Source organism: Bolinopsis microptera, chromosome 7 (genome assembly GCF_026151205.1).
Source record: "Bolinopsis microptera isolate Bmic1 chromosome 7, MBARI_Bmic_1.0, whole genome shotgun sequence".
Classification (NCBI taxonomy): domain Eukaryota; kingdom Metazoa; phylum Ctenophora; class Tentaculata; order Lobata; family Bolinopsidae; genus Bolinopsis; species Bolinopsis microptera.
This window is the reverse complement of record NC_087078.1, coordinates 4,628,444-4,645,193: the sequence shown is the minus strand read 5'-3', so window position 1 is coordinate 4,645,193 and position 16,750 is coordinate 4,628,444. Positions and strand designations below refer to the sequence as shown.

At 37.7% G+C, this 16,750-nt stretch overlaps 1 protein-coding gene across 1 annotated transcript; it reads right to left on the bottom strand.

The window, feature by feature from the left end:
• Positions 1 to 1,022: 1,022 nt before the first annotated feature.
• LOC134818496 (vesicle-associated membrane protein 7-like) lies at positions 1,023 to 10,988 on the bottom strand. The gene is made up of 7 exons (XM_063828081.1): positions 10,908 to 10,988; positions 10,335 to 10,454; positions 9,800 to 9,849; positions 2,843 to 2,930; positions 2,493 to 2,583; positions 2,181 to 2,341; positions 1,023 to 2,038 (listed from the first exon to the last, which is right to left on the bottom strand). The coding sequence occupies exons 1-7, from the start codon at positions 10,986 to 10,988 to the stop codon at positions 1,976 to 1,978; spliced, it is 654 nt and encodes a 217-aa protein (XP_063684151.1). The 3' UTR covers positions 1,023 to 1,975.
• Positions 10,989 to 16,750: the final 5,762 nt, after the last annotated feature.

Sequence of the window (16,750 nt, the reverse complement as noted above, 5' to 3'; positions counted from 1 at the left end):
TATCATCAGCACTAGTCTGGTGTCACGTTCACCAGTGGCGTAACGTTGCCTGTTGGCGCCCCCCTGCCGAAAAGGCGCCCCCCCTGTTGGCGCCCCTCCCCCTTTTGGTGCCCCTCCCTAAAATTGAACAAATCAGGTGATTTTAGAGGATACGCCGGTAAAAATCTCTAAAAAAGTGTGTATCTAGAGCAAAACGCGCAGTTTTGCTAGTACTTTAGTTAAGTTTTCGAAATTGTCCCACATTCAAACGATGATTTGGCGCCCCCCTAAGACGGCGCCCCCCTGCACAGCGGGGTCAGCGGGGCCCTTCGTTACGCCACTGACGTTCACCTCAAATTTTCTCAGTCAGATTCCTCAATTTTCAGCACCTTAAATAATAGACACTTCCATTCCCAGCGTTTGGTTTCATACCTTTCATTAAGTAATTTAGACGCAGTTCACTTCAACCAATAAGCTTCACTCATATAATTAGTCCACCATTAGGCCTTGTTTCATGTATCACGTGACATACCAACTCATTTTCCACTTTCCGCATGGGTTTATCCTTGTTGAAACATTTTGTCATCATTAATGGCCTGCTTCTAAAATCACCCCACTCAAGTGTCACATGATCACCTTTCACAGTTTTATAACTCACGGGAAGTTTATTTTTGTCAGTTCTGTGGATTACCTTTTATCATTTTGTACCGATTATATATATATCAATTTCTTTTACAATTCTCTTCCACGAACCTCAAATTTAAAGTCTTTTATTTTGTATCCTACCACTAAGGGGCCATTTACTTAGGACGTCCGGCAAATAGGGAGGGGGGTGGTTTTGGAATTTCGGACAAATCCGGACAGGGGGAAGGGGGTGGTTTTGAAAATTCGGACACACCCGGACAGGGGGAGGGGGGTGGTCTGAAAATCTGCGATTTTGTCGGACGTCCTAAGTAGATGGCCCCTAAGACGAACAGCTAGATCCTCAGCTCGTGTATCATCAGCACTAGTACTTAAATCATGAAACACATTAAAACAGGGAGTAAGTAAAAATCCAAGAAGACACCAGAATCAATAAACTTCAGTAAAGTCCGTTGATTAAGTTACACGTACACCTTCAATTATACAAATAAAAAGACGAAACTTCAAACCACTCTCTAGATCTTCAAGTTCAAAAAAAATAAACGAAAGGTCGATTTACATTTTTCGATTTCATTGCATTTAAACAAGCAGGATAACTTTTAACATTTCATTTGTACAAGATCACAATTTTAATTCAAATTTCCACTAAAATTGTCGATTAAAACGAATGGAAAACTTTCCTCACGAAAAATCGCCCATAGATGTGGATTGTGGTGGAGAGGTAAAGCATAACTGTGACGTCATAATTGTGATATCATAATTATGACGTCATAACTGTGACGTCACCAAAACATGCTTCACCTCGGACACCTCCTCAATGATTATAATTATATCTTATTTGATATGAGAAAGTGATTACCTACAAATATTACCCATATATGGTTGGATCACATGTTTGATCACGTGTCAACAATTCACCACCAGACTCCACATCTATTGGCAACCATAAATTACTTCCACCACTTCAGTAGATTTCCATCGTCCACTCAACTATTTAAGTCGTTGATGTTATGTGTTAATTCAGAGCCGCGCCAATAGTATTGTGGAGGACCCACAGTAAAGCGTATAGTGTATATATATACACTATACACTTTACTGTTTACTGTGAGTCCTATATAAAACAGTGTTAAGTTATCAGAACTTTGTAGGCTTATTAATAAAGCTAACCCCAATCAAACAGAAAATGTAAAACAATAAAACGTCACTTCAGAACTAGATAATGTCAAATATCATCCAAAGTTTATCACTTAAATGAACTCTTCAATTGTTCAGCCTGTATTCTACTCCACTCTTCTTTAACCACTTTTCTTTAGAAAGTTTGTTTTTAGGAAAAACTCTGATATCAAGCTCGTCTTTACCTACACTTTGGAATGCCCAGGCCTCCACAACTTATTGACAGTATTATCCAGAATATCGCCTGAAATTAATCTAATGTTATAAAATGTGTTATAATGTGTTATAAGATGTTATAATTATATGTTAAAATATATTATAAAGTGCAATATAATGTGTTATAATGTGTTATAATAGGAACTAAAATGGTAGTTTGTAGTACTCACAAAGCCTATTCCGCCGATAAGCAAGTACATTTTAACGTTTTTCCAGAACATAGCGCGCCTCAGGTCCCTACTTTGACGCTGGAACTGTGTGCTCTGGTTCGTGAGATCCTCTGCTTTGTTCACTAGCAGTTCTATCCTCTCCCCTCGCTCTGACAAGGAATCTGAAAAAAAGAACAGTCTGAAATGGAAAGAGAAAAGATTACATCTGAAAGAGAAAAGATTACATCTTTCAGAAAGGTATAAGGGTGCCCTCAAATAAGGGTTACTTTGCATGTTGTTTCACTTTGCCTGTTGTTTGTTTTAATTATTTACCTATGTTTTTGACCATAATCTGCTTTAAATCGTCGATTTCATTTTGAACTTTGGAGATGGTTCCAGATTCAGGGTTGTTAGTGTAGTACCTCTGAGAAAAAGATGGAATTATTTATAATAATGTATATAATGTATATTGTATAATAATGTATGATAATGTTTAATAATGTATAATAATGTATAATAATGTATATAATGTATGGTAATGTATATAATGTATAATCAAAACTCGGTGTTATGCGGATATAGTATGATTCAGAAAATAGCTAATATTTCTAAGTACCTAACTAACTAACTAAACGTTTCATTTAATAGCTACATATTAAGTAGAAACAGTGCAGTTTTCTGACCATCTGGTTTTGGAGAACTTTGTTAAAGTCACTGTCCATAGCGTAGGGGAGTGCGGTTTTAGCAGTTGTTCCGTATTGTCTTTCAAACCTTGTCATAAATCAAGTCAATACACATTGCACAGGTCTCTGGGGGGGGGGGGTGTAACCCAAAAAAACCCAATCCCAGTATTACCTTTTTCAGGGTAGGAGTTGGGTTTTTTTGGGTTTTTTTGGGTTTTTTACAAATTTTTCATTTGAAGGAAATAAAATCATGTAGGCACCTAGCAAAACAATTATTAGTACAACATCACTGTTGTGGTTCATCACTACAACATCACAATAGATATAATCGCTTAAATATCACCCAAAAGCAGTATTTTATTCACTGATGTGCTCAGAAGAAGTTGGCCATCCAGATATGATATCAGCCATATGTAATGCTCACTTCGATGGCCATGGCAAATTGAGTTAGTAGGGACGCAACTCACTGATGACCCCAACCCTGACCGCAACCGGTACGAGAGGAATAAAGCCTTTCTTCTCACCTTCACGATCTCTGTTTCCGTTTTCCTGATCATCCGCTTAACGAGAAACCATGCTCTATCTCTAACTGAAAGAATCTTGCAGTTACCATCAGCTGCATGATCGCATGTGATATCGAGTGATATCTTTGCTTGTTTATGGCCCTGGAGTCGCTAAAATCTTGACTGGGATGGCATTCGATCTCGCCCTCCATTGAGGCAAACCTCAACAGCCGTATCATGATGCAGAGCATCACAATACACAGTTACTATTTTCGCCCATTCCTCTGATGAGTCAATATTCTCCACTTTACAAGTAGGCAGGTGGTCTTTCAATGGTTGTGTGAAGCTTAGGTGGCCCAAGGCGTCACCGCTGGATAGAAGCTGGGTGGAAGCCCTGGTCTGATGTGAGGCTCCCAGAACTTTGAAAAGGGGTATCCTGCTGGTGCCCTCTTCCAGACACTCATCGGACAGCATGATGAAAGCCACTACCTCCGCGTGCTGAAGACTGGATACTGGACAGGGGGTCCAGGCTAAAGGCAGGACGATCGACGGGAGACATTAAGCCCCGGTAGTTCAATAATTTGATCTATTGACTCCTTAACTCTTGGTCTACAAGAGGCTTTGAGACTCGTAAATCTTTACTGTGGATTGCACAGTAGCTAAAGAGGTGTTGGCTGTTACCCTGTTCAACCTAGTCTACTATGACCATTGACCCAGCTAGACTGGACCACACTCTGGTGGTCAGGATACGGCTCCCTATGCCCGGGGTACCGGCTAACGAGGTAGTCAGGGGAAGGGTTAGTCCCCGCTAAAGTGTAGCTCTGTTCTCACTCTAACCTCCTTATGCTTTGGGATAAAATCGGAAAGTCCCACACTGGAGCAGGTGACGATTGGGTAAGGATTACAACTGATGCTGTTGGGTAGAAAAAGGAAGTGTCACATTTGTCTTGTATAGCATATTATGTTCGTGCAATTACATGCTCAAGATACCCAAGATATTATGGTGAGAGTTAAAGATGGCTATTGTTCAAGTGGATGCCCTTAACCTTTTAGTGGCGCAAGAGTTAAGAACACAATCCACTGCCAATGTGCAGGGGACTGCACAGGATTGTGAGCCAACTGAAAAGTCAAGATGAAGTAAATGAAGTTTATCAACAGCTTAAGGGTTAAAGCCCCTTATTTTTCTAGTGGAAGTGGTTGCCGGGGTAATTACGCTGCTATTACAGAAGCTGATGACTCGGTCTCCACATCACGACAACCTATTTCTACAGAAAGTCAAACAAGAAAACATCAAAAAAATATGAACATCAATTGTATTGTATCATGTAAAAGGACTGCTAAGGTTAGCACATTTAACAATAAGACTTATAAGGCTATAAGTCTTATAAAATTATAAAATCATAAAATCTTACAGCGCAAGGATCCTCACCATGTCTCTTAATGGAAAGCCCAGGCTCACTGTCATCACATGCTACAGTCCTACAGAAGCCTCATCTGATGAGGAGGCATGAAATCTTTTTTGTCTAAAACCAAGCATCTTACAGTTAATTTAGTAGGAGAGGAGCCACACACAATAATTTCTAAGGACGGACATGCCTTAGAAGAAGTTGAGGATTTTAGTACAACGGAGCACGACTTTAGGTTACGCAAGGCCAAGGCATGGGCTGCCTACCACAAAATGTAGGCTATATGGAGGTCCAATTTGCGCCGAGATTTAAAGATCCGTCTGTTCAAGTTACGGTTGAATCAATCTTCCTGTATGGAACGAAAACGTGGACAATAACAGAATCTTTGAAGAAAAGAATAGACGGATGTTACAGTAGAATGCTTCGGATGGCCCTAAACGTGGACTGGAGAGGACATCGCACCAACAAGGTCTTTGGATCACTCCCAAGAGTTATTTCGAAGATACAGGCCAGAAGAATGAGGTTGGCTGGGCACATCCAGCGACATGATGACCTGGCAGCACACCAACTTCTCCTTTGGGAACCTAGGGAGGGGTAGACCACCGCTCACCTTCGTCGATAACCTAATAAGTGACACTGGATTAAGAACACTGGGGAGATTAAGGAGCTTATGGCGGACAGAAAGCTTTGGAGACACATCATCGAGACTCGGACTCTGAAGCCGCCTTAAGTCAAGTAATTTAAGTCATGTGCTTTGACTTGCCCTTGACCTTCGTCATAGCCTCCTTTCATGACAGGAGAACACATTTGCCACGTTTGGCACATTTCCACTTTGTGCATTCATATATGGATTATATCTCGATGAACGAGACATCCTGTTTGCTATCGTGATAACATACTATCAATATAAACACCTTTATATACTATGTAAACTATCTATTAAGTTAAGACATGAGAACAACACGTAGGTAAGACTCAGTGGGAAATAATTCACATTCAATACAATTAATGAAATGGCTAGAATTTTGTTTAAATTTTGTTTAAAAAACCCAAAAAAACCCAAAAAAACCCAATCCCAGTATTACCTTTTCTTGGGTAGGAGTTGGGTTTTTTTGGGTTACACCCCCCCCAGGTCTCTATAAATTTAGTCTCAATAATGCTGAGTATGACTTAGTGTCCGATTACTTATTCGGGGAAGATATGAATAAGAATAATTTCCATTTCTCCCTACACTGTCGCATGTATATAAAAATACAGGAAGTAGTTTAACAAGTTATCTAACTTATTTAAAACAAGTGTTAAACATGTTATATCCCACAACACATGTTACACGTGTTATACGCCACAACACATGTTACACGTGTTATACCCCACAACACGTGTAACACGTGTTGTGGGGTATAACACGTGTTATACCCCACAACACGTGTAACACGTGTTATACCCCACAACACGTGTAACACGTGTTATACCTCACAACACGTGTTACACGTGTTATACCCCACAACACATGTTACACATGTTATACCTCACAACACGTGTTACACGTGTTATACCCCACAACACATGTTACACATGTTATACCCCACAACACGTGTTACACGTGTTATACGCCACAACACATGTTACACGTGTTATACCCCACAACACGTGTTACACGTGTTATACCCCACAACACGTGTTACACGTGTTATACCCCACAACACGTGTTACACGTGTTATACCCCACAACACGTGTTACACGTGTTATACCCCACAACACGTGTTACACGTGTTATACCCCACAACACGTGTTACACGTGTTATACCCCACAACACGTGTTACACGTGTTATACCCCACAACACGTGTTACACGTGTTATACCCCACAACACGTGTTACACGTGTTATACCCCACAACACATGTTACACGTGTTATACCTCACAACACGTGTTACACGTGTTATACCTCACAACACGTGTTATACCCCACAACACGTGTTACACACAAAGTAATTCTGATCCAATGTTTCCTTAATTTGAGAAAGAAAATTGAGGATCTATGACGCCAACAAAAGATGTAATGTTGAAATGCTGTCTAAGCGTATTGAATATCAGCGGTGGAACTTGGAAGATGTTTGGTCATATACTCAGGAGTCAGGAGAACACTACATTCGCCATTGAATCTGACAATCTGTTTGCTGGTAGATTAAGAAGACCGAGAATGAACTTACTGTCTGTTTTAAGAAGTGATTTAGATGGAAGAAATATGTTTATCAATGACATAAATGAACTTAACGAGGTGAAAGATATGGCTGCGTGCAATAAATGTTGGGACGATTTTTATTATCGGCACAGATTACCACATTAAGGTATTTAATTTTGAAATCATTTTTGTTGGCGTGATCCTGTTAAATAATAATAATAGAGTGAAATTGAGTGGAATTGGAAACCCCTCGGCTGATTACGTAATATGTGAACGACCCTTAGCAATTATCTTCCAGATTGGTTAAAACTTTTTGCAGTTCATTACATTTTGGAGCAGGAGATACGGCGAGACATGGATATTATTTCTTGGAGATTGGAATATTTGTAAGTTATTAAACTTAGCCGATCATTCACTGTAAAATAATTGCTGAGGACTGTGATGTTATATCAGCACGCGCGTCGCACCCATTAATTGGACTATTACAGTAAATTGACAATTTGATTACTCACATGACGCGCGCGCATTTCATGCGCGCGCGTGTCACTTGCGCTGTGACTAAACTGCAACTTTGATCGCGCGTTACATAAATCACTGACATAAACAGAGAATCCAGTAGATGTTTTCTTCTCAGAATTGTAATCGAATGTCGCCCCAGTTTAGAAACAAAATGGCGCAAAAGTCAGGTCCGTGCGCAAACTTGCCTCCTACCCTAATTTTATAGTATAGGACTGTGTTTACTAATTTCACACATTACAATCATTTCCGATCACATTCAAATTACAAAAATATTCAATTCCACTCTTATGTAATTTTACTGATCTGTAGGCTATTATTAAGTAGTGGGCTCTCTGCTTCTCTGCAGCCCTTCCAGTACACTTAATTTTACTAATGGTTTAGCTTCATAGTCACTACTATTTAAATCATTATTCCTAACACATGCATTGGACCAATCTAGTATAATTAGGTTGACACGGTTAGATATGAGGGCGGGCCACAAGCATCACCTCCCTAGAAATAGCCACGATGTGTAGGAACAGTTACCTATCATACCTATCATACGCATACAAGGTCCATACTCGTTACCTTAGTATTAAATGTTATATTACCTTAGTTTGGGCGGCCCTATCGCACAAAATTTGTGCACACAAATTTTGCGAAGCAAAAATGTAAAGTGAAAGTGTACGAATGGTCGCTTTTGCAGAAAAACAGGGATTTTGGAGAACGAGGAAGGTGGGTTTAGATATGTCGTCATTCTTTCTGTCCGTTACCATGACAACGAGAAAGAGCAAGGGTTGCTTGTGGAGTTGTGATGTATAGTCTGTAGTCGTGCATGCGCGGCACGTACATGACACGTGTAGTGATGCGTATAAGACAAGAGTATAGTTCACTTTTTGCTTACAATTTCTTAAATTACAGATAACATGTAATTTCTACGGCAATTGAATTGAATGACAAATGTTTCCCTATTTAAAGCATTATATTATGCACGAAAAAAACGGGCGCAATTCTGTAGTTAAATGATATTATGTATAATTTCGTTACAAGCAACGTTTCGAATTTGTATTTATTGCATTTATGCCGATTTAAACGAGTTATAATACTTCTTTGAAGTAACTGTAATGAATATACCTTTGTCCTCTTTTTAACCCAAAATGGAAATTTGAGGTAAAATGAATTTTTTTGGGTTTCTGGGGTTGGACACCCCCATACTTTTTAATTAAAATTTTTATCGGCTGGTCAGTGGTCGAAAACTAACATTAAATATAAATTGCGTGCGTCGGTGGTGTACAGTTCGAATCTGTATGTGTGCTGGTCACATGATAGATCCTATTTGTACGAGTAAATTATTGTTTGTACGAATAAATTGAAAAATTAAAAGGTCGTGTAGGACGTAGGTTGTATCATTTAAATTTTTGATGGATGAACTTAAGGATCGTAATTTGGTTATGAATACTTTAGAAGAGTTGAATGAAATAAAGGATATAGCTCGGTGTTGGAGGAATCTTTTGTAGTCTTTTGCACAGTTTACGGTGTGAAGATGTTTTTATCACAGTAGATTCTATTTGTACTGTATACTGTGTATGATCCTGTTAATTAATTTATTATTATTAGTAAATTATATACGCTAATCTAACTGCGTATAATGCGATTACACTATTAATTGCACGAGGCGCAGTAATCGTACCTAATAAGATTTCGGTCACTCTCAAAACAGTGCAATTAGTTTTGTAATCGCACCCCCTGGAAAAAAAATCTACCAAATACCGGTGCAATTATGGAATTAATAAATGGCCGCCAAATAGGTCAAAAGTGGAGTTATATCCGGAATATACCTAAAATTAATCAGTTTGTCTCCACTGCCTTCAATGTTAGTTGCATTGGTTACCTTCGACACTATATATATATACTATTGTCCATTTCTTTGTTTTTACAGTAAAACCCCGATTTACCGCATAGTTTTGGGGAAAGGAAACATCCGCGGTAAATCGGGGTCTGCGGTAAATCGGAGTTTTGTTTGATTTACATTATGTATGTTTAGCCCTATTTGGGGAAAGGAAATGGCCGCGGTATATCGGGGTTTGCGGTAAATCGGGGCGCGGTATATCGGGGTTTTACTGTATCATGATACTTTCATGGTTTTGATAATCCAAGACGGAATATCTTGAATTAGGGAGCGTAATTATCTGTCTCTAAAAATGAATGCCAAAATGTTTCGTCGTCCAAATAAGTCCAAATATCCCGCCCAAAGTTTTGCATCACAATTTTTGGAAACTAAGGTATTTTTGTTCGGTAACTTCTTATAAAAAGTTTGATAAAAATCAAGCTAGATTTTAACATTTGATGAAACAAGGAGACTTACCGTTGCATAATGTCACCAAGAAATGAAAATGCTTTCGACCTCGGAAAATCCTGAAATTAGTGAAGCTAAATTAACTACTAATATCTAGATATATTATACTAATAATGCTATCAGGCTTTATGAGGGGAACAAATTATAGTATAATATATTATATACCAGGAACATTATGAGATGAAGTATTCAGGCTTTCAAGCGCAAAATAAAGATGAAGATTAAATCCTTTAAATACACTTCCCCCGGGAAATGTTTAAATACACTTGTAAATCTTTAAATACACTTGTAACCCCCCCCCCCCCCCCCCCCCCCAGTACACACTTGTACTGAGTACAGCTCTGTATTGGTATTCATTCTTCAGTTTCTGACAAACGATTATTTCGTCGCTGTTTAGTATTATGCTGCCAACAATACTGATTGTTATCACCAACCTTATCTTTTGTAATTTAAGAGTAACGAAATACTTATTCGGAAAAACATACCTATTATGTTTCCCCATATACTTTATACTAAAAGTGACTACATGTAATTCTAAATTTACCTCATCGGTTATACACAGATATGTTATCATATCTGAAGCGATGTAATGAAATAGGTACTTCTCATGAGTGTATGTTAACTTCCCATCTCTGTCAACCTTTCGTAGGATCTCATTCGTTACCTGTAATTACACATATTGTATGAAATATACACGTGTAATGTACACATGTACTTGTATAATACATATTGTATAAAATATACATGTATAATGTACACACTACACAATACACATGTGTAATGTATACTGTATATAATATATATGTATACAAGTATACACTATACACGTTTATAATGTATATGATAGTACATTCTTCATCGTCTAACGCATTTCAAGAATTTATTCTCCTTAAAAGGATTTTATTGAATTAGGTAGACATATTCTAACTAACCTGGTCGAGCTACTACTATTACTAAGTTGGAACTAACCTGGTCGAGCTACTACTATTACTAGGTCGGAACTAACCTGGTCGAGCTACTACTATTACTAGGTCGGAACTAACCTGGTCGAACTACTACTATTACTAAGTCGGAACTAAACTGGTCGAACTATTACTATTGCTAAGTCGGAACTAACCTCGTCGAAGTTGCCTACATACTGAGCACATTTAGTGAGGATAGTGGTCTTCCTGGCTACAACTGCGTAGTATATTGACATCCTACACACGTCGGTATATTTAGCAATACAATTAAAATATTTCATTTGTTACATTATATGGTTACATTATAAATGCTGTTGTGCTGGCACTATGTTTTCAGAACGCTTCAAGTGGAGATCAGGTTAAGCTGTTTAAAAAAGTAAGAATATACTTTATCAGCATATTATTCAGTATATTCAGTATATTCAGTATGTTCAGTATAACGGCCAGGTAGTGTAGTTGGTTATAACGCCATCCTTGCAAATCGTGAGATTGTGAGTTCGAATCCCACTGTCTGCCTAGTCGTGGGGTGAGCGTCGTCGACGTTCAGCTAATGATCCTGAGTGGTATATGCAGCCCCCGGTCTACTCAGCCGAATACTCGAGAAATCGGGTGTGAGGGTTAAATGAGGAGCTGCACATTGCAGCAAAGTCTCGGGCGAAGAAAGTATGGTACACACTACCTTAACCGTCACTGGCCAAATAAATCCTTCGGCTTCCTGTAATTGGCTGGTTGCACTTGTGTAACAATGTGGCTGTTGGAATACACCAAAGTAAAATAAGTGTCTTGATTAAAACAATCAGTATGTTCACTGTTCAGTATATGAGGGACCACATGCAAAACTGGTATATCTGTTTTTGATAGTTTTGAGATAAATGCATTTTACTGATTTAAAGATTCTATATCATGTGTAAAAAACACTTCTAAAAAATGGTATATCTGTCTATATACCATTTTTAAAACTAGAATTGTACCAAAACTGGTATATCTCACGATATACCATTTTTTCTATACTATAAACAATAAAATAATTTAACTGAGAATGGTATATTATATCTGAAGATATACCATTTGGGCTGGCTAAAGTCTATAAAATGTGTATAGATATACCGGTTTTATTGAAGATAAGTTTCTTGAAGGTGGTCTATCTGCAGATATACCATTTTGTTTTCATGATTGTTAAAAGCTAAAATAGTATAGTGTAACATATACCAGTTTTGGAAAAATAAAATTTCACTTTTTTTCAAAAATTTCTTCAAAATTGTTCAAAAAAAATTCCAAAAATTTCACCCTGAAGACTATGAGCTACCTGCGCAAAATTGGTATATGTTCAGATATACCAGTTTTGCATGTGGTCCCTCATATTCAGTATATTCAGTATATTCAGTATGTTCAGTATGTTCAGTATGTTCAGTATATATTCAGTATATTCAGTATATTCAGTATGTTCAGTATGTTCAGTATATATTCAGTATATTCAGTATATTCAGTATGTTCAGTATGTTCAGTATGTTCAGTATGTTCAGTATATTCAGTATATTCAGTATATTCAGTAGTACTGATGTTTAGTTTGAAGAAGGCTAGAGACGTGGTAGATTGAAACTTTGAAGCTGTACAGTTTTAAAAGAAATCAGCTGACTGAACGAATTACGAAATCCATCAAAGTTTCGTTTGATAATTTCAGGGTTGCCCATCTAATATAAGTAAAATCCTCTCAGACACCAGACCTGCCATTTGAATGGTAACCAGGGTTAATGGTAACCAATAACCATTTTAAACATACATCATCAGCTTGTCTTTAAGATGATTCTGATAGAGATTAGTAAAAAAAATTTTAGTAAAACAAATTTAAATTTTGGTATTTATTAATAACAATCAAAACATATCATATCATAAAAATAAAGCCGCGCGTTGGTTGACTGCCTCAGTATGGTGAAAAATTTAAGCTTGAAGGTGCCCTGCGCATTTACAGAACATTGTGCGGCGATCACATGATCACGAGGACCTGTGAGCGCCAAATTTAATTTAAACTTTCTAGAAATCGTACATCACTACGAGTTACTCATGCTTTTGAATTATAGGAGTGCGGATTGTCATGTATTTCATTCATTCATACTTAATCGGTTTAAAGCTGTATATTTAGAGCTCACTATTGTTTGAACTATGAAAGCAGAACGTAAATAATGGACAATATACCGACGACAATACCAAGGACCCGAGTGCCGCATTGACTTTTCCGGATCCGTTTTTACCGAAGGCTTATCCACCAGTTACTCATGCTGCATGTATAGTCTGATAATATTTTGTTTTATCTCTAGCAAGCATTCTGTAAGTTGGAGTGTCGTATTTATTATAGAAGAGCCAGCCAACCTCCGCATTACAATCTTTTGTATGCCAGGTTCGTTTATAAAATCTAATCATATAATAAGATTGATCCAATAGTCTAAGATGAACGGTATATCTTAGCTCATCGTTATTAAAATCCTAATGGATGAATTAATCAAGTAATGTTCCCTTCCAACACAACTAAACAACAAACAAATGCTTGCTCGCCAGTGGTGACGCAATCGTAGGGGCATGCAGTTGGTTCAGATAACTCTCACCCCGACGACAGCGTCGAGAAATTATCAAATGATGCATTTGCGCCATACTGGACACATTTTATATTTAATATTTTGTGGTTTGTAGAAATTAGTGTCATCTAAAGTATAGCTTAACTGGCGAGCAAGCATCGTCCCACTCGGCGGGGACGAAAATACCGAGTCCAATCACAGAAAGTTAACCAAAAGATAAAAACAAGAGCTCGGATATCAACAAAAATCACACGCTCCAGACGACGGGGGAAGAGAGGATAGGAAGTAAGCTGCTGGGCTCAACAAATTTTGATAATTGTAAACAAATTTGTTCTTGTGCCCTATAATAATTTGGTATTGAGGTATGACCCTGTACTGTGCGTGATAGTGAAAATGAAAGTGAATGTGAATCTGTAATGCGAACGAAATGAGTTTTGGCAAGACGATTCTTCAATTGGGCAATTCTCATAAAAAGCGTCACAAATCACTAATAGAAATTTTTTCCTCCAATTTCTATAAAAGTTATATCATGCGTTAGCTTATAAAGATCTCTATTGGACACCATTGTAGTGTCAGCAGTTTGCAGACTTTTTAGCTGCTAAATTGACCAATCAGTGTTTAAATTGGGTGTCCGTCCGTGACGTTTTTGTCACGTCCGTGACGGGTTACGGACAGGACAAAATAAGAATTGTCACGTCCGTGACTGGTCACGGACAGGACAAAATAAGAATAGTCACGTCTGTGACTTGTCACGGACAGGACAGAATAAGAATAGTCACGTCCGTAATGCATCACGGACAGGACAATTCTTATTTTGTCCCGTCTGCACTTTTAGAGTAGCTGAAATCTAAATTTTGGCAACCTTGAACACCATTCACCTCCCTCCTACATTCCACAAATGAGTGTTATAGTTGTACCATTGTACATTGATGTGATAATTCCACTTCCTATCCGGTTACATTCCATGTTTCTATGTTTTGTTCCTCGCTTAAGCTTTTTGCACTTTTGTACCATGGATATTGTGTTATCATAGCACTTTGTGACTTGCCACCTTAGGGGTTCTGAATCTTGTGTGAGTGATAAGTCGTAAATCGTGATTGATAGGTCGTAAATTGTGAGTGATAGGTCGTAAATTGTGAGTGATAGGTCGTAAATTGTGAGTGATAGGTCGTAAATTGTGAGTGATAGGTCGCAAAATGTGAGTGATAGGTCGTAAATTGTGAGTGATAGGTCGTAAATTGTGAGTGATAGGTCGGGATACTACTCACTAATGTGGTAATGAAAGGATGTAACTTATTAGAACAACTTACCTGGTTCAGTTTACGGTTCTGGGCTGGTTTGATCTTACAACACCTTCAGCTGAGGTATTTCTTTAAATACTTATGCTAATTATACCTAAAAATCCATTATCGTGTTACCTAATAATCGACGAGAATGCATGAAAATGTTGATAAATCTTCAGTTAATTTGTATTCCCAAATGATTATTGAGGTTTTAGTATACCTGATAGAATCAATTGGAACACTCTAATTGAGGTATCAAGGAAGTTCTAATGCTTGAATTCAATTAGAAACTCTAAAAAAAGTGTCACAGACACGACAAAATAAGCCATAGTCACGTCCGTGATGCATCACAGACGTGACAGAATAAGATATTGTCACGTCTGTGACTCATTTTCAGGCGTCACGGACGCATCACGGACGTCACGGACGTGACGACACCTTTATTATTCTCCACAATTAATTTAATTGCAACAACATTTTAGGTACAAATTAATTCATATTTGTCACATAGATAAATTGGCCAAGGAGGAATATGTTAGTTCTTGTCCCATTGAAATTGGACCATAAATAACGGTACTACATAGGATAGAATCAGGCGTCACGGACAGGACAAAGTGCTGACACCTCTGAAAAAAGCCTGTTTTTTTATTAATTATTTAAATTGATAATCAGTTTTTAAGTTATTCATGTTAAAAGTGATGACACAGTAAATTTCAAACGTTTATCAATCAATTGGTGCTTGAATCAACGTTTTGTTATTTACTGAAATGAAATGATATGAGATTGAAAATTCGAGGGAGTAAATGACGCTTTTTATGAGAATTGCCCAATTTCAAAATAATAAAGTCAAAGGACTCTGTTTTAAAATACAAGCTCATTCTTATCGAAGTTTAATTCTGTCCATTCTAAATCTTCGTACCTGGACTGTATCTTGAGTAGCTCACTTTTCAGTGTTACTTTAACTAAGTTCGTTGACTTAGTAAAGCTTATCATACTGTCAATTTTTCGACAGTCGTTCCACATTTTTGTTGATTGATAAATGAAAGAGGAGGATGGGTTCGGGGTGATGAACTGGTCTGAACGTCTTTGTGATGGTGATCTGTGGAGTAAAGATAGGAGTGAGATTGGAGATTCTAATCTGACAATTTTGAACAGTTCTAATAGACATGTGTATTTGTACAGGTTGTGGACGGTAAGAAGGCCGTTCTTGTTAAACAACGGCTTTGTATGCTCTTTTTCAAAGAATTCTCTTCCTAGGATTTGTTCATCTATACAACGTGTTCTGGCACATGTTCTAAATTTATCTAGATATGCTTCAAGGTCACCAAATAGTATTCTGATACATTTTTTCTGAGTGATGAAGATAGGTTGAAGCATATTATTACTCGACCCACCCCATACCGATATTCCAAATCTTAGGTGTGACTCAAATAACGTGTGGTACAATTCTTTATGGTGTTTTTTCGGGATAACGTGTCGTATTCTACTGAGTCTTCCGATCTCACACCTAAGTTTCGAGTTGAGGGCTCTTATTTGAACATCCCATTTTAGCTTTTCGTCAATAATAACACCTAAAAACTTGGTCTCTTTAACTTGCTTTATTACCGTATTATTTAGAGTTAGTATATATTCTGATTCGTTATCTGCCTCATTATCAGTAGCTGTACGTGACGGATTGAAGTGAATGTAGCAGCATTTCTTTATATTTATATGTAATAGATTGCATTTCATGTACTGGTGTAACAAACGGAGAATTTCGTTTGCTCTTGCATACAGTTTTTTTCTACATTCATCTACTACGAATATGTTTGTGTCATCTGCAAATAGTATGAACTTGCCCAGATCAGTTGTTCTAAATAAGTCGTTAACATATATTATAAATAGCAAGGGTCCGAGACAAGAGCCTTGAGGAACTCCAAAGAGAACAGGCAGCTTGTCAGACTCTTCGCCCAGTACAGAGACATATTGATATCTATTAGAGAGATAACTAGCGATGAGTCTATTGGCGTTTCCACGTATTCCATAGTTGTCTAGTTTATTAAGTAGTTTTTCATGTGAGATCGTGTCAAACGCTTTAGATAGATCAATAAATATTCCAAGTACATGCAGTTTTTTGCTAAGACAGGATTCTATGTAATTCACTGA